Below are 18,602 nucleotides of genomic sequence, written 5' to 3'. Positions count from 1 at the left end.
CCAGGCCCAACTCAGGGCTTTGACGGATACATGGCGAGCAGGAGAGACACACAACAGGGAGACAGGGGAACCAGGAACTGCTCTGTTTCTCTGTTGCCCTGTTGTCAAGGCCCTGCCAACATCCAGAGTTGGATTGGTCTTAGCTGGTGTGAGACCCCTAAAATCCATGTGGATTCCTAGTGACAGAACCTGGATTCTCAGTCCCACGTGTGATTGGCAGGCCCTGGGCGGGGCATGGGGAATCACTCCTGCAGGTTTGGTGTTCCCTTGAGCGCAGTGGTGGCCCCTTGCTGCTCTGAGGCCGGTCCTGAATGAACGGCTGGTGCTGACGAGCTGCACGGAAGGCTGCTCTTTTCTGACAGTCCACTCTCAGCTTTCCGTCCCTGTCTGTTCAGCCCAGATCCCTTCTCAGGCTTCCTAGCAGCTGAGGTGCCCTGTCGGTAACGTCTGGCCTCATCAGGGCGCTGCTGCACGCCTTCCCAGTCCCCGGCCCCTACTCTGGGTGCAATGATGCTCTGACCATCCCCTGCCTATCCGCCTGTAGGCCTCGTGCTCAGTCCACCCTGCCTCTAGACTCCCCACCGTCCCGCTCTCAGACTCCTTCTATGTCCCCTCAGGAGCTCAGGCCCACCCTTTCTGCAAATCCCATAAGTCTAAGGACACCTACAGTGACCTCCCCTGAAGCCCCCTCCTACTGGACGCCAGCTCCATCGATGGTCATGGTGTGGAGCTTGCACTCCGAGTTATCAGCCTGGCCCCTACAAGACCCACCTAGTACCCACCTAGTACAGTCTCAGAAGGGGGCACCTGAGATGCCCGTTTATAAAACCTTTCCCTGTGGTCTCTCATGTCCATCCAGGGATCAAAAATCACTGCTTCAGAAAACCATCATTCTTAGGGAGAAGACTTAGGGAGTGTTCTTTCCCCACTCAGACCTCCAGCTCAGAAAGACCACCTGCCTCAAAGCAGCCTCATGAGCCACACTTTTCAAATGTGTGCTAAGTGACCCACGGACCTGTTGAGAGATGGTAGATCACACCTACGTGCTGATTCCACAGGCCACTGCTTGAGCTGGACCTGGACAGGTGCAGGTAGGTACTGACTGACGTTCAGGATTCCAACTGACCTGTGTCTCTGGGTAGGATACCACATGCCAACTTCATTCCAGAACCTTCCTCCCTTAGTAACCAGAGTCAGGTGGTGTGCCTTAGGGCTTAAGGGCAATGACACCTGGCCATACATGGCACTGCCTGGCTCACAGAGCATTCTCATACCCATCATCCTACTTGACCTTCCCACACCCTGAGAAGTAGGCAGAGAAGATAGGACAGTCACTAGTGAAAGACACAGCGAAGGCCTGACCAGGCAGTGGCACAGTGGATAGAGCGTCGGACTGGGATGCAGAGGACCCAGGTTCGAGACCCCGAGGTCGCCAGCTTGAACACGGGCTCATCTGGTTTGAGCAAAGCTCATCAGCTTGGACCCAAGGTCGCTGGCTTGAGCAAGGGGTTACTCGGTCTGCTGAAGGCCCGCAGTCAAGGCACATATGAGAAAGCAATCAATGAACAACTAAGGTGTCGCAACGAAAAACTGATGATTGATGCTTCTCATCTCTCTCCATTCCTGTGTCTGTCCCTATCTATCCCTCTCTCTGTCTCTCTAAAAACAACAACAAGCCCTGGCCGGTTGGCTCAGCGGTAGAGTGTCGGCCTAGCGTGCGGAGGACCCGGGTTCGATTCCCGGCCAGGGCACACAGGAGAAGCGCCCATTTGCTTCTCCACCCCTCCGCCGCGCTTTCCTCTCTGTCTCTCTCTTCCCCTCCCGCAGCCAAGGCTCCATTGGAGCAAAGATGGCCCGGGCGCTGGGGATGGCTCCTCGGCCTCTGCCCCAGGCGCTAGAGTGGCTCTGGTCGCAATATGGCGACGCCCAGGATGGGCAGAGCATCGCCCCCTGGTGGTCAGAGCGCCGCCCCATGGTGGGCGTGCTGGGTGGATCCCGGTCGGGCGCATGCGGGAGTCTGTCTGACTGTCTCTCCCTGTTTCCAGCTTCAGAAAAATGAAAAAAAAAAAAAACAACAACAAAATAAATAAATAAATAAATAAATAAATAATAAGAAAGACACAGCAAAGCCAGGACTAAACCCAGCTCCTCACTAGGTTAGGCCTTTTCCCTCTGGACACACTCCCTTCCCCTTTTCACCTACTTGCACCCACTCTGCAAGTGACAGCACCAAGAATGAAGGCCTAGGTACCACGGGTCCGGGTGTGCCCTCTGCAGTGGTGAGCCAGGGCTGGCCTGGACACCCTCAGGGGCAGGAGCAAGGGCAGATGGCAGGGAGGGTTATGTAGGGCAGTGGTCCCCAACCCTCGGGCCACGGACCGGTACCGGTCCGTGGGCCATTTGATACCGGTCACAGAGAAAGAATAAATAACTTACATTATTTCTGTTTTATTTATATTTAAGTCTCAACGATGTTTTATTTTTAAAAAATGACCAGATTCCCTCTGTTACATCTGTCTAAGACTCACTCTTGACGCTTGTCTCAGTCATATGATACATTTATCTGTCCCACCCTAAAGGCTGGTCCGTGAAAATATTTTCTGACATTAAACCAGTCCGTGGCCCAAAAAAGGTTGGGGACCACTGATGTAGAGCATTGCCATTTCCTGACTCCTAACAGTGACTTGAGAGGAAGGCTAATGAGACAGCTCCTCCTGGAAGCTCCAAAGACCTTCTGTGCCTGGGAGGGAAGGCCATGCCCTCAGGGAGCGCTCAGGGGCTGAAGCAGACCCAGGCCCCATGAGTACACTTCTCCGGCTAGGACCTGGCTTCCAGAGGCTGCCCCAGCACCTGGGACCCCTCCCTGGGTACCCATACGGGATATGGTAGCCCACAGGATTCTAACAGACAGGTTAAGGGGTCTTCCCATGCCAAGTTCTCCCTAGCAACTGTCAATCTCAGCCCCTGCATCCTCCTAGAGACCAACTTCAGCTTGCAGAGAGAGGCACGCAGAGCTCCACATCTTGGCCTCCCAGGCCCAGAGACAACTAGGCCACAGGAACCCACACAGAGAACCGACTGGGCCACCAACCTGAGCAGGGAAGGTGTGGGGCTAGCAATGAACAGTTTTATAGAGACAGAGGCTTGATGGGGTCCGAGTCACTGGTAGGGTCGGCTGGCTGCCTGATGGGTCCAGCCTGTGAGTGCAGAAAGGATGAGTCAGGAACAGGCCTTGGGCCACGGAGCCCTCAAGAAAACCTGCGAGCTGCTGCCACACATCCTGAGCACTGGTTCCCCACAGCGTCCTCTGCTCGCTCCCCAGTCCTCTCCCCCGCCCCCCTCATAGCAGAAACAGCCTGAGGCCAGGACCACTCTTCCCTGGCTGGGCTGCCTAATTGGTCTCCAGGTGCTTCTGCACAAACAAGCAACTGGTCACCATGACTTTGACAGGAGAGAATTTAGCAGCTGCAAAGTGAAAGTCAGGAGAAAAAGGTTCCTGCGCATGGTGAATGTCTGTTATGCCAAAAAATAAAAAAATAATATATAAAGGACATTCTTTCTATCACCGTGTAGATTCAATCCAATATCCAAGAAAGAAAATTGATCAGATCCACACAGCTATGTGAATCACAGAATCACCCAGGCTTTGCCAGTCTGGCTCCAGGGCATCGAGTTTCAGGGCTGTGTTGGGAGAGAGTGAGTGCCTTCCTTCTCCTCCTTCTCCAGGACAGCTGCTGGAGGCTCCCTGTCTCTCACTCACACTTCCCTGGCACCCACTGTGCTCCACGCTCCTGGTCTTATGAGGATTCATTGTAGCACCCCAAAACTACTATGAATGGCCACGGTGCCCGCCTGACAGCTTGAGCACCCAAAATGGGTGGATATCTTCCCTTGAAGACACTCCCTGGCCCCTGTCACAAATCCATCCACACGCACTGCCCACCCCAAACAAAAGGGTGCAGTACTCTCTCAAGATAACCATCTAGGCCCACTGCCCCCTCGCCTCCCAGGGGGAAACCTGCTCTGAGCCCAGGGAGGGCTCAGCCACCGAGGCCGGGTTACCAGTGCAGCTGAGGGCAAAGGATTTGGAAGATGCAACTTAAAGTTCTCAAGACAAGAAAAAATGGGGGTTTCTCTGCTCATCAGGGCACTGACCTCAGCCAGGCTGCTGGGCAGCAGGACCCATGATGCCATCTGATTGCCACTCTCCACTCTCAGAAATGCCACCCAAATGTGGCTGCCCACGCCTCTGAAATGGCAAAGGGAAGGTGCCCTGGGCTCCCCACTTCCTCCACATTCCAGTGAGTTTGCTTTGAAAAGTAGCTTGTAGAGTCAAGCCAGGTTCACAGCAGCTTTAGATAAGGAATGTCTCCCAGAGGTCCAGAGGGGGTTGGGGCTGGGGAAGGAGAATGGAGAGAAACCGCTTGGATTTAAATATTTGTCTCCACGGGCCCTCCCAGGACAACCACAGGAAGCATCAGACAAGCAGCATGGACAGCAGAACCCCCCAAAAGAGACAAGTTCCAATTAGCTCAAAGAAATGGGCTTGTTCCCAGAGTCCCAATTAAATCAAAACCAATCAAGGCTTGCTCAGGTTCCTGCCATTCTGCTCAGGAAATAATGAGGAAAATCGAGAGGGCCCAGCCAGCAAGTGTGGCGTGGTAGCCCTTTTAAGCCTGGAGAAATCACCCGCGTGGTGGCAAGAGTGCCTGGCAGCTGCTGCACCTGCCCCTTTAAGAACTCAGTCCCCACTCAGACCCTGACAAATGCAAAGAGGGTGCCTCCGCCCCGCCTTCAACCAGTGGGACAAAGAGAAGCCTGTGGGACCAGGCAGGGCTGGTTTTAAAACTGTCTGCATTGATTCATTGCTTGAACTGGCACTCTCCCTTGTTTCCACACCATCCATCATGGGTACCATAACCAAGAAATCCAATAAAGACACAAAGGTGCAGCCCTCCTCTCTCAGCAGGCCTCAGAAAGGCTGTGCGAGGGCCCCAACCCAGCCAATTAGCTGAGTCCAGAGGATCGCAGAGCTGATGGGCATTAGCAATCCGGCCTGTGCCTGGCACTTCGCCTGCAGTTGTTTGGGGAGCAAGGTAAACGGGGAAGGAGACAGGCAGGCAGTGGTCTGGTGCTCAGGAGAGGGGAGGAGGATGGCAGGGAGGACAGCATGAGGCTCATGTTAAAGGAGCTAATACAGACTCCCCCCTCCAGGTTGTCTCCAATGGCTGAGGCCACCTGAAGGATGGGTTAAGGTCAAGGTGGGCCTTTCTGAGGTCCATGTAAGAAGCCTTGCTCTTGAAAGAGTCTGAAACTTTGAAGGCCACACACAACATGTAATGAAGTAAAGCACTTTTCTCTTCCCCAACACTGTCTCCTGCGTTCAGCTTCCATACACTTAGGCAACAGATGAGCTGTGTACCTTCTAGTTCTAGACTCTTCTATTCACTCCCAGAGGAGACTGAGTCTAGAGCCAGCTCAGCACACTGATTGCCATGTATTGGACATGAGCGCCTTTAGACTGAGCAGAGCCTATGTGAGCACACAGTACGCTGACCCCTACAGACTGCATCATTCTGTATCATTCAGAAGCAATTATAATACAATTCATGATAGCATCTCCCTCCCCTCCCATTCCAATAGCTTCATCTCCCAGGACAAACCAAAGCTAGGCCCCGTCCCTGCCCCTGGGCCTGGCATTGAGCCCCTGGAGGAAGACAGCCAAGCCAGAGGGCTTTGTGTTAATGAGCTACACGGGTTCAGTACCAAGTTGAGCGCCGTGGGAGCTGGATTGAAATGAACTAAAATATTTTCCAAATTCAGTCACTTCTCAATTACCCTTGAGTGAACTGTCCATGACAACCCAAACCCCAAATTCTCTATGCCTCAGAGCGCAGAGCTGGACAGGATGCAGAGGGTATATGTGTGAGAAAGACAGAGAAAAAGTGGGGGCAGGGGACATGGCAATGCTCCCAAACTAGATATGAGTAGTTATTATCAATCACTTAGAATTCTTCCCACCTCTTCCCACATCATGAATATAGACATTCTGGTTGGACGCCCAGCATGGGAGATGAAAGTGCCCCAGAGCTTTATAAGAGCCACTGGGCTCTTCTGTTCCTACATGATCCAGAGCTGATGGTGGGAAACACTGGCCCTACCCCAGGTGGGCAGGAAGCAGAGGCCTCAGGGGTCCCAGAGCTTACCCTTGCAGGCCACACTGTTCTCAGCCTCATAGCCCGGCTTGCAGGTGCAGCGTCCGATGGGCACCATCCACTCCCCGTCCCCATTGCAGTACAGTTTGATGGGTACATCTACCTCCTCTGCATTGGGGATGCACGTGCCCCGAGCAATCACCAGAGACGTGCTCTCTGCCCCCGTCATGGTCTCTGGGAACACTGCAAAATTCTGCACAATGCTGGGACACTTTTTGAAGAAGACACGAACAGAAAGGAGAGACATACAGGCTCCGTAATCCTGAAAAGCGAGGTAAAAACCATTCCGAGTAAGGGGCCCAAAGCTTCTGACTTCTGTGTTGACCTTCATCAACCTTCCCCCAAAGTCCACCTGGGAGAAGCTCTCATCCGCAGCAATGGTGTCTACTTTGAGGTAGGGGGCCTCAGACCAGAAGGCTGACTTCTTGGTAGCAATGACGGAGTCAGTCTCATAGTAATACAAGTTGAAGGTCTCTTTGCAGGAGCCTGGGACGTTGGGGAGGCTGCTGCAGTCTCTCACAGTGAAACGCATTTCCGTGTAGATGCGATGGGCCCCCCGCCGGTTGATGAAGGTGGTGAGCAGCCAGTTGTTCTGGTTGGGCTCAAAGACGTTGCACACCTGGTAGGTACGAATGGTGTTCAGGTTTTCATCATAGCCACTGACTTCTTCCCACTGTACCAAGCAGTCCACAGGCACATACATGTAAAAACAGAAAATACAGAGTAAGATGACAAGGAAAGGCAAAGTAGAGGCAAAGCCTGGCACTGGACTGGGGCTTTAAGAACTCACCAAGCCACAGGCTTGACTTGAGAAATGAACGCATCTAACCATAACCCACTTTTATTTTTATTTTTTATTAATTGATTGATTTTTTTAGAGGGAGAAAGAGAGAGAGAGAGAAACATTGATTTGTTGTTCCACTTATTTATGTATTCATTAATTGATTCTTGTATGTGCCCTCACCAGGGATCAAACCCACAACCTTCGTGTAGTAGTACAATGTTCTAATCAACTGAGCCACCCATCCAGGACCGCTAACCCACCTTTAAAGATCTCCTATACCAGGACTTCAGAATGCTTCTCTGCAGCCCATCCCCAGATATAACAGACTGTACTCTAGAAAGCCCTCCTTTCACCTCTCATGCTGTGACTGTGGCTTATCACATCCATTGCGACAACCTGCACCTTAAGCCTCACAGTATGACACCCCCTGCCTTGGAAATCCTAATTTCTGAACCTAATTAATTTATTGTGGTGAAGCTCCTTTATATCTCTGAAAAGCACATGAATATAAAGCTTTTCAGAATTTCTCAACAAATTCAGACTCTTATCAACTTTGGTTTTATAACATCAACTCCTTGAAAGAACTAGAGAGATTATAAAACTGGTAAAAAAAAAAAAAAGGAGGGGCTGCTAAGAGAGATCCTTAATGGAGAAAATTCAGCTTCATTTTGTGCAAATTTCAAGCAATGATGTGATGGAAGAGAACGTGTTAGTTAGGGAGTAAGGAAAGCTTCTTTATAAGGGAGAGACAATCAGGCTTTGTGTTGGAAAAGAGCTCTCATTTTTAGCGCCCTGTAAATTGGAAGAAAGGGAGAAACAATGCATTTATTAAGTCATATCTCTCAATCTTCCCAACAGTTCCCAATAGAACTAAACACTATTCCTCTCAGTTTACAGATGAAAAGACATCATGCAATTATTCCATGGTCTCATGGCCTTAAGCAGAGGTGGAGAAGAGAAGAGATAGAAAGAAATGCTGTGAATGGTCAAAGAAAGTCTCCGAATAAGTTATTTCAGTACCGGGCAATATGAAGGGGGCGGGGTCTCTGAGGGTCTGTCTTCATTAACTGAGCCAGGGACCAAGGAAGAGTTGCTGGGTCAGTCTTTCTGGCTGTGCAGGGAAGGGGAGCAGCTGGGGGGCTCTCAGAGACCTAATCTCAAGAATTGAGGGTATTCCCAGGAAGTTTCGGTGTGTGAATAAGGAAATAAGAAACAGAAGAAATTCAACTTCCTAAAGTGAAAGGGAGAGTAAACCAAGACCCTTGACTATTTAATAGTGGTGATAAAAGAAACCAAATAGCACCTATTTTTTTTAAATACTATGCTAATTGCTTATTATTTACAGTGTAGAGTTGAAATATAGAAACTAGGATTCTACATTAAAAGAGCTAAAAGCCTAACGGTGGTGGCAGAGTAGATAGAGTATCAACCTGAGTTTGAAACTCCAACGCTGAAGTCACTGACTAGAGCACAGAGTCGTAAGGCTTGAGTGCAGGATCATTGACATGATCCCAAGGTCGTTGGCTTGAGCCCAAAGATCGCTGGCTTGAAGCCCAAGGTCATTAGCTTGAGCCCACAGGTCACTAGCTTGAAGCCCAAGGTTGCTGGCTTGAGCCCCAGGTCACTAACTTGAAGCCCACGTTCTCTGGCTTGAGCAAGGGATCACTGGCTCGTCTTGAGCTCCCCCCCCACCCTCCCTGTCAAGGCACACATGAAAAGCAATCAATGAACAACTAAAGTGAAACAACTAGGATTTGATGCTTCTCATCTCTCTCCCCACACACACTTCTTGTCTCTCTCTAAAAAAGAGAGAGAGAGAGAGAGAGAGAGAGCTAAAAGCCAATTATGTGTGCATGGGAAATATAGTACAGTAGCTTCTTGCACAGAATGAAGCCCTTGTAGCCGCAGGAGGGCAGAGGCCAGCTTGTCTTTCAAACAGGCACCAGTTATCCCAAGACCAGGCACAGTGCAGAGGCACACAGAGAGCTGGTCCGGAACACCCTAGCCCACAAGTGACCTTACAGCCGCTCCTGCTGCCTGGCCTGCACCACGGAGGCACCCGAACTGCAGTCTCTCCGGGGTCCCTCTTTCCCAGCCCCTCCCAGCACCCTCAGGGGCCAGTTCCCTCCCCGGCCTGGAGTCCCTGCTGAGCTCCAGCTGGGATCCTGGCACACTGCCAAACCTCACCTGGATTTGGCTCAATTTCTTACTGACTCTCTAGATATCGAGGATGTACTTTTTATTCTTTTTTTTTAAGACTGTGTGTTATGTTCTATTTAAATGTGTTTGTTAAACTTATGTTCTGCTTGCCTGGTTTTTTGCAACCAGAAAGCAAACACATTAGGGAGAAGAAAGAGCTGGCAGTTGTTTTTGTTCGAATTTTCAGACCTCCCTCCCTTTCCACAGTGATTTTGAAATCATTTTCTCCCAGTTGACCCTGCATGACTTTTGAGGGAAGGACAGGTTTATTTTGCTGCTCTGTAATTGTTTTTAACATAGTGGGTCTTCTGATCCACATTTCAGTTGTGCTGTGTAAGGTCTCAGCAGAAATGTGGGGCTACTTTGTCAATGAGCAGGTGAAGCCTGCGGTGCCCATTCAGACTGGAAGTCTGATCCCAGCCCGAGTGAGTCCTTGACCTACCCAAGACAAATGCAGTTCTGCTATGTGGGAGCAGGACAGGAAGCCCACCTTTTGGGGCTCACCTCAGCACTGAGACTGTCACCACCAGTCAGTCTTGAAATAGATGGAATGAGGATTTTATACTCTTGTGGAGCTGGGATATTGAGAGCGTTTATCTTTAAAAATAACACTGATTGGTATTATAAGACCCAACAGAGGTAATTGTTGCAAACATTAACCTCTCTAGGCCTCAGTTTTCTCATCTGTAAAATGAGGAATCATACTGGGTGACCTCGAGTCATCAAATTCTACCAACCTAATTGATTCCACAACAGCTCCTAAGGGAGCAATCAAGCAAATTGGGGGAAAATCCAGCAGTATATTCACAGGGAAAGAGTGGAGAGAAATCGAGAGGGAGGAGGTAACTCCCCGTGTTGTTTGGAAAAAGGCCATCCCAGAGTCTCACATTCATTTCTTCCCCTATTTCATTCTCCCCCTGCCAGCGGGCACTACAAGGGGTTGCAAAGATAAGTGATCACAGTGGGCTGGAGGAGGCACTAACGCTTTCCAAGCAAGTGGCAATTAGCATCGGGCACAGTGGAGAAAGAGAAGATTTGGTAAATGAAGATGAGGGTGGAAGGGCACTCCCAGGAGGGAGGGACAAACACTGTTATTTGTCTATGACACTTGGCATCCCCCTCATTGCTTTATCATCATACCTTATTCATTCATCAAAGAAAAAAAAATATTTACTGAATGCCAACTTTATGCCAGGCATTCCATTAGCCACTGGGGATACAGCAACATGAAGCTTATAATCTAGTTAGAGAAACAGAAATTAGACAAATGGTTATTAAAATAACTAAATAATTACAATTGTGCTAATTGCTGTGAGCGAAAATTACAGGGTGCCGAGAGAGGAAGTGTACCTGAGATCCAGAGGAATGCCAGGGAAGACCCTCCGAGCTGGGAGGGAAGGGACGGAGAGAACTTAGGCAGGAGAAACGGGTTCCCGCTGGGGGCAGAGAGGAGAGAGCAGCGAGGCCTGGGAACAGAAGTGCAGAGGCTCTGTGAGGGGGTGGGGAGAGGGCTGGCGTCCATGAAGAAGGAAGCCTGTGTGACAGAGAGTCATAAAAATCTGCCGGTGGCAGGAATAAGACTAAGGGGAAGGAAGGTAGGTCAGGTGTAGAACTTCTCATTTGATCTTGAGGGTAACCAGAAGTCATTGATGAGTTTTAGGGGAAAAAAAAAATACAGGTGATTAGTGCTGAGTTTCTAAAAGATTTCTCCGATGCAAAGTCGAGTCTGTGCTGGAAGGCAGCTTGAAGGTATGGGCGGGACAGCTAGATGGCACTGTCGTGGTCCAGGCAAGAATGACGAAGGGTCGGACTGGTGGATGCTGGAAAGATACTGGATGCAGAATCTCTAGTTCTCACCTAGCTGAGTGTGTGTGTGGGGGGGATATGACAGGGGACAGGGGGTTGGTTTAAGGTGGAAGGTGAGGAACAGAGGAGACCAGGTTGACATGTGTCCCCTTAACATTCTTGCATCCCCAGGCACCCCACTTCCCAGATCCTTGTAAAGGGCAGTTCTGCTCCTCTTGGTCCACGATCCCACAGATGCCCAATTTCCTATTCCAAACCCAGTCTGTGCTCGCTCCAGTCCCCTGACGTACTCGCTGCCCATCTCAAAGCCCATCTCCCAAAGGCCTCCTTTCGTGAGCAGTTCCTCAGCCGCCATTTACAGGCACTTGACATATTGCCTCCTATGTTCTTTTCTGTAATTATCTCCTCCCATTAAAGCAACAACAGAACATAATGGTTTGTTTATCAGATTGGCAAAAGCTTAAAAAGATCAAATATCAAGTCTTCATAAGAGTGTGGAGTACAAACTTACTAGTCAAAGCCACCACCACCTCTAAAGCATTATGCATGTCCAGGGCACCTGGAGGTGGCCCGCCTCAGAGGGTCAGGGGCTATGGACGGTACAGTAGCTTTGCTCTGAGTGGGGCTTCTGGGAGTTTCCACAGTCATGGTGGAAAGAAGCACCATTAATTGAGACCAAAATTCTCACTAACCTCTGGGATAGGAAGCTCAGAGTAGGAAATAATTTGACTAAAAGAAAATAAGGTTCAGGATATTTCTTAAACATCTTTATCTGTGGAGTAAGATCGACAGTGCTGCTAATCTAACTGCAGCTCTCCCTTCTTGGAGCTCTCATCTGGACTCTAATATGGCACCTATGACCCTTTGTTAATGGCCATCAACTAGTGAATGCATAAGCAAAACATAAGGTGGCCACACAATGGAATACTATTCAGAAATTAAAAAAAAAAAGACTAAACTACTGGCACATGCAACAACATGGATAAGCCTCTCAAACAGTATGCTAAGTGAAAGAAGCTAGACTCAGGAGATCGCGTATTTTATGAGTCCATACACATGAAATAAACAGAAAATGCAAATGCACTGATGGGAAAGTATTAGTGTTTCCCTAGCACTGAAGGTGGAGATGGGGAGTGACTACAAATGGGCATGAAGAATCTTTCGGGGGGATGTAACTGTTCTAAAATGGGATATGGTGATAATTACACAAGTCTGAATTTACTGAAAATCATTGAATTGCACACTTAAAATGAATAAATATTATGACATGTAAATAATATCTCAATATATCTGTTGTCCAGCTTATACCCTGACACCCTAAAATGCTGGTGAGGGCTCCATCCTCCACAGAAAGCTTGCCTGCAGCAACTTCATGGCGCTGTCCGTCCTAGCCCCTGAGCCACAGGTGCTCTCCTCACCTCTCTATCCCTCAATCCCAAGTGACAAATACTGCCTCAGTCAGATGAACAACGGATACTTAAGATGGGGCAAAGGTGGCACCTGGAGCAGGCGCTGGTAGTCAAGGAAGCATCCCGGTCACTGATGCTGAGGGTCTTAACAGAATCAGGAGGGTGGTACAAACACAGGATCAGAATCTTGGGCCCAGGACTCCACTCAAAAACCATTTGATTTTCCAACCTGGAGTCAGGTGGATATCAGGCCAGAAACGCCTTCCACGTTCAACACACCTGATTTATCACCACAATTTGCCATTTCTTCCAGAATAATATTCCTCCTATTCTGGCCTCTCTTTTGCATCCCCATGGCCATGTGCTAGGACTGGCATTACTTCCTGCTTGGACTTATGCCCTGGCCAGCTGCTCAATGACAACAGACAGGGCAGGAGATGGCGGGATATCAAACAGGGACCATGATATCTTCTCACATCTAGACACTGAGACTATGTCCATTTCTGTCCCTTAATGTTGTCACTGATGCTCTGACTGGTTCTAGCACATTTCTTCTACCCCACCCTCATTCCATATCAACTCTTCCAAGATATGAAACCAGAGAATAACAGGTCTGGCTAGAAGCCACCAGAGATCCCATTGACCAGGACCTTTTGTTGACATGGGCATACTGAGGCCCAGAGACATTCAACAACTGGCCCAGAGTCAGGCAGCTGATGGGTGGCAGAGCCAAGCTCTGTTCCCAGTGCCCTCCTTTGAGGGGCTCCAGTCCCATTTCTCCCAGATGCCTTCCCAGTTTATACTCAGTAACCATTTTCCAAATGCTTAAAGCATGGTTAAACTTATTCCACACAATTTAGTATTTGATAATAACACTGTTCTGAACTATTCGTTAATTGTTTCGTGTGTGTGACTTCGGATTGTGATACCAGGCTGTGAGCTCCTTAAGGACAGGGAATACATGTTTTGACTAATTGATTCATTTCAGCAAGTGAAATAATTCCATGCATTTAGCTTTGCAACACTGGTATTACGTGATGGCGTTTTTATTCAGTGATGCCTGGGACCAGTGAAATCCACAGGTTTCCACCACCCTCACTCTCTTCTTCTCTCACTTTTTATTCTGCATGACTTCATTCACACACAGAGCTGCAGCCACCACTGGGTACATTGCTGACCTCTCTCCAAAGCTCCAGAGTTGTTTATCCAGTTGCCCACTGAGCGTGTCCTGATAAACAACTGGCACACCCTACCTTGCTCTCTGCTATACAGCTGCAGTCTCACAAATCCACCCCCCAAGCGGTCTGGCCCCTAGACTGCAAGACTGTGTTGGGGACTGTTGGGCAAACAAGTGTGTTAGGCTTGCTCGCTTGTACTTGGCCTGATGGGTGCATGAGCACGGGGCAGCTCCATGTATGTATAGTCTATGTAAGGCTGCAGGTGCTTGCCCTCAGGGTGGCAGACTGTAGATGGCAGATTGTCTGCTGCTATTGGGAGGGGTCATTTCTTGTTACTGTTTGCTGGAGAAGGGGTTCCGCTCCCCCTCCACACACACACCTATTTGCTTGGGAGTGAGAGAGAGAGAGAGAGAGAGAGAGAGAGAGAGAGAAGCAGTTTTCCCTGCCTGCTTCCTCATCTGCTGTTGCGAGACTCCAATAAACAGAATGGCCCACCATCCTGCAGCTCCACAGCTCCTTTACCATCTGCCCGAATCCAGTGTGAACCTGCATGGCCATGGCCACTGGCCTTACAGGGACTTTTCCATATTTCCATGCCCAGCCCTCCATAAATCCTGGCAGATTGAGAGGATGAGCGAGGCCCTGGTCTGTTCCTCAACTTCTCTGCTTCCTCAGCCCTTGGTCCTTCACTGGGGACTTCCTGCAGGTGCCACCAAGTTCACTTGTCCCTGGAAGAAGGAACCAAGCAGCCTTGCACCACTAGCAGACTATTAAGAGCCTTTGAAAGGGTACTAATACTGATGCAAATAGCCATGTGTCCTTGAGACAAGCATAATAAAGAGAGCAATGACACCCATTAGAAAGTGCGTATGCAGGCTTTCAGAACAGGACCTTGCTGTAGGGAAGAACCCTCCAGGCTCCTCTAGATCTAGGTTTGTCTGCCTTCTTGTCTGAAGTCAGAGCTGGCAGGGCTGTTGCTCAAGGAAGGTCTAGATTGCCTTTGACATCTGGACAGTGCTACTGACTATTAGCAGTCTGGCTGGTTGTATGTGCCTCTGTGTGTGTGTATGCGCGTACACACACGTGCATGCATGTTTGTGTGTGTGTGTGTGTGCATAAAACATGCTGTTCCCCTTCAAAATCACTGCCATAAACTCCATCTTCACTGCCTCCTAGAATAACCCTCAGAGACTCTTACACATTCTCTCTCTTCCCAGGGTGCGTCTGGATTCCAGAAACAGGCAGAGGTCATCTGGAGCCAAATCCAATGAGTTGGGTAAATAAGCAAGCTAATATATCTCTTGGTTGGCTCAGTGGTAGAGCATCGGCCCAGTGTGTGGAAGTCCCGGGTTCGATTCCTGGTCAGGGCACACAGGAGAAGTGACTATTTGCTTCTCCATCCCTCCCCCCTTCTCTTTCTCCTCCTCTCCCACAGCCATGGCTTAAATGGTTTGAGCAAAGTTGGCCCCAGGTGCTGACGATGGCTCCATGGCCTCGTCTCAGGCACTAAGATAGAATAGTTGCCAAGCAACAGAGCAGTGGCCCTGATGGACAGAGCGTTGCCTGGTAGGGGCTTGCTAGGTGGACCCTGGTCGGGGTGCATGCTGGCGTCCGTCTCTGCCTTCCGCCTATTACTTAATATATTTATATATATATATATATATATATATATATATATATATATATATATACACACACACACACACACACACACACACACACACACACACACACATTCCTTAGTCAAAAATGAAGAGCCACAATAAAATGAGGTTAAGAGAAGTGGGCTGATTTCACTCTATGCCTTTGAAGATAGTTCCAAGCATGAGTTCTGGAAAGACTTGTGATAGTAGGTCCCTCCCTGGACAGCTACAACCTCCCCTGCTGACCCTGTTCCTCCCAGAATGCCCAACAGCTACCACAATATTGCATCATAATAACAACCAGGAACAGCAATTTCCACAAGCCCTCGTCAGGTAGGGGCATTTTCTCTGAACAGTGCTATTTAGGACAATAATAGAAATAATTGAAATTGGCTCTCTGGCCTCTATTAGCCTAACAAGATCCCACTGTTCTGTTTCAAACTAAGCTCATTTAATTTATTTTTAAATCAAGAATTAAGCATCTACTTACATCCCCCAAACTGTGTTCTAGGAATTGGTTACACAGCAGTAACTAAGAGATAATGTCCCTGTCCCCATGGGCCTTCTATTCTAATAGAATGAACCTGAGGATGAACAAGCAAACAAATGAATAACATAAAGTCAGTTAGTGTTAAATACTACAAGGAACAGGTAAGGAGATAGAGTGACAGCCAGTCGTGGGGTCATCAGGGAAGGTCTCCTTTTATGCAGAGATCTGAATGCCATGCAGGAGCCACCAGCCTGGAGGGTGCAAGAGGGAGGAGCATTTCAGGCCCGGAGACCAACAAGAACAAACCCTCCTGAGCAACAGTGTGTCTGACACCTTACCAAGAAAGCCAGGAGGACAGGATGGCTCCACACTGCACAGAGCAAGGGGGCCATGGGAGGAGGTGAGGCACGGAGAGTTGCCAGGGCAGGCGGACTCCCACTCTGCTAGTTACAGCTCTGTGACCACAAAAACTTCCTGAGCTTTAGTTTCTTCATCTGCAAACTACTGTTTACTTTGCAGGGTGTCCTGAGGACTGAAGGGGCACAACTCATCTAGGGTGATGCCTGCAGGTAATTACCATTCACTAAGTGCCAGTTAGTACTACCAGCCATCGTCATTGTTATGCTAACCTCAGGGACCCACCTCTGGCTGACTAACCAGGGGTGGAAATCATCTCCTTTATTTTAGATAAAGAATTCCAAGCTTTGGTCAGCAGAACACCCTGAAGAAAGGACCAGACTCTCCCTTATAGAACCAGAGGGAGAGCCAGCAGCCCCCTTTCAGCCCCTCTGGGGACTCGAGAGCTTCCTCTAGGTGGCTTTCAGCATGGGCTCTCTTCTCTCAACCAGGCAAGCCCTGGCCCCTGGCAGCCACCAGCTCAGACCGCAAGGAGACACAACTGGACACAGCTCACAGCTCCGGGTCCCCTTCGGCAGTCTGTATTTACACAGAAACGGCTGTGTGAGGGAACTTGCTCTTTTGCAACAGTCCTTGCCCTGGGGGACCTCGGTGGAACTTCCCTGTCATTGCCCCAATCAGGGGAAACCCAAACACCCAGGTTCAGGTCCCCTGTTGGAGCTGGTTGCCTCTCTGAACAGGAAGCCCACTGAGGCCCCAGCAGCTCAAGACTTCACAGAGCCCGCAGGAGGCCCAGGCCAGAATCTCCAGGTCAGCAGATCGCTGGGGCGGGGCGGATCAGCCTAAACCCTGAGGACGCGGCTCCTGTGCAGACATGTGACTAAGCCTGAAATAAGTCCGGGTATTAGACAAGCTGGATGGCTAATTAAAATGTGAAATGTGGTCCGTGGGGCATAAATTCCTACAAGCCCGGAGGGATCTACCATTTAGTATACCAACCAACCAAGGAAGCATTTATTCAATGCTTCCCCTGAGGGCTGTGAGCACCCGCTCACCTCCTCATATGCTTAATTTACCTCCCAGATGTGCTGGGGTAGGAGGCCATGAATGGCCCTCCATTCATTACATGGTCTTAGGTAGTGTGCCAAAGAGCTGGGCAGCTGACCTGGGCCACGACACTGCAAGCCCAGAGCCTTGAATGGGCACCCGTACTACAGAGGCAGAGAGCAACAATCTCTCGTCTCCTCGCCCACTCCCTGGGATGGGGGTGAGGGATGCACTTAGAACGTCGAAAACCTATATATAGTGACTGTTTCCCAGTGCAGTCGCCACAAGATCCTTTTGGAAACTTAGATGGTGGGAAAACGCAAGAAATACCGTATTAAGGCAGGAGTGGGAGAAATGGCCCCAAGCAGAATATCTCTGGATTGCTGGGAAGGAGGTTATAGAAGGGTTGGGATTAAAAAGCATTGCTGCCTAACCCAGGACACTAGAGGTCATGGTGACCCCTGGCTTAGCACAGGAGTCCCATTCACAGACTCTGGAGTCAGCCAGGCCCAGCTATGTGACCCTGGGCAAGTCTTTAATCCTCTCTGAGCCTTGGTCTGCTCCTCAACACAGGGACACTATTACCTACCTACCTTACCAAGTGGTTGTGAGGACTATATGGGGTAACACATGTAAGTACTTACAACTGAGTAAGGACCCCTGCGTGTCAGTCATTATGGATGTCGGCCCACCAGAAGCACATGCTTAGCCCCTTTCTGGGCGTGGCTCATTCTCTCTTGGCTCATCTCCCGTGATGTGTACGACCTATGGCTCTCTCCTGCCTGTCTCACTGTCCGTACGTGTGCGTCATTTTTGATGTCTACAGAGATGCATATGTGGGTACATGCATGTGTGTGTGCATGTGTGTTTTGTGCACGCATGCGTGTGTACCAGTGTGTGTGCCTGGTTGGGAGTGCTGGCTGTGGCCCAGGTGGGGTGTGTGTGCCCACCCATCACATGCTGTATGAACACTGGTCAGCTCTGCCCACCCCTGGCCAAGATGAGCCGCCCTCACTGCTCAGAGATCCCAGCACTCCGGGCTGTGGGAGCCGCATTAATAGAGGGCGAGGCCAGTCGGGCCCAGAGCCCAGGTGGTGCACACCTCTTCGCATCCTGGTATATTTCGCACAAGGTCTCTGCCAGCACACCAGCAAAAACACTGCAGGCCTGTGCCTCGGGAGGAGGCTCCTTGTCCCCAGCCCCAGGCCGCTGTAACTTCCACCAGGCAGCAGCATCTGGCACCAGGCCCTGCCTGGAGTGGGGTCTTCAGCCTTTATGACAGCTGCTGCTGCTGTTGACACTGCAACAGTGACAAATTCATCCTTCTGACAAGATCCTTTAAATAATTCACTGGGAGCTGGGGATTAAGACACTGTTTCTCTCAGTCTCTGTTGAGATTTAAAACACCCCCAGCTGGGTATTTGAAGAGAGTATAATAGGCTGCTCTCTTGGGTCACCCCTACCCCTTTCCACC

General features: G+C 49.8%; 1 protein-coding gene across 1 annotated transcript in view; it reads right to left on the bottom strand.

The window, feature by feature from the left end:
- EPHB1 (EPH receptor B1) overlaps positions 1-18,602 on the bottom strand; it is a 445,622-nt gene that overhangs the window by 275,261 nt on the left and 151,759 nt on the right. The window contains exon 3 of the mRNA XM_066350317.1: positions 6,207-6,888. Within this exon, the coding sequence (XP_066206414.1) occupies positions 6,207-6,888 (682 nt within the window). The remainder of the gene's footprint in view (positions 1-6,206; positions 6,889-18,602) is intronic.

This window comes from Saccopteryx leptura, chromosome 10 (assembly GCF_036850995.1).
Source record: "Saccopteryx leptura isolate mSacLep1 chromosome 10, mSacLep1_pri_phased_curated, whole genome shotgun sequence".
NCBI classification, from domain to species: Eukaryota; Metazoa; Chordata; class Mammalia; order Chiroptera; family Emballonuridae; genus Saccopteryx; species Saccopteryx leptura.
The sequence above is the reverse complement of the archived record's forward strand: the minus strand, read 5'-3'. Positions and strand labels throughout refer to the sequence as shown.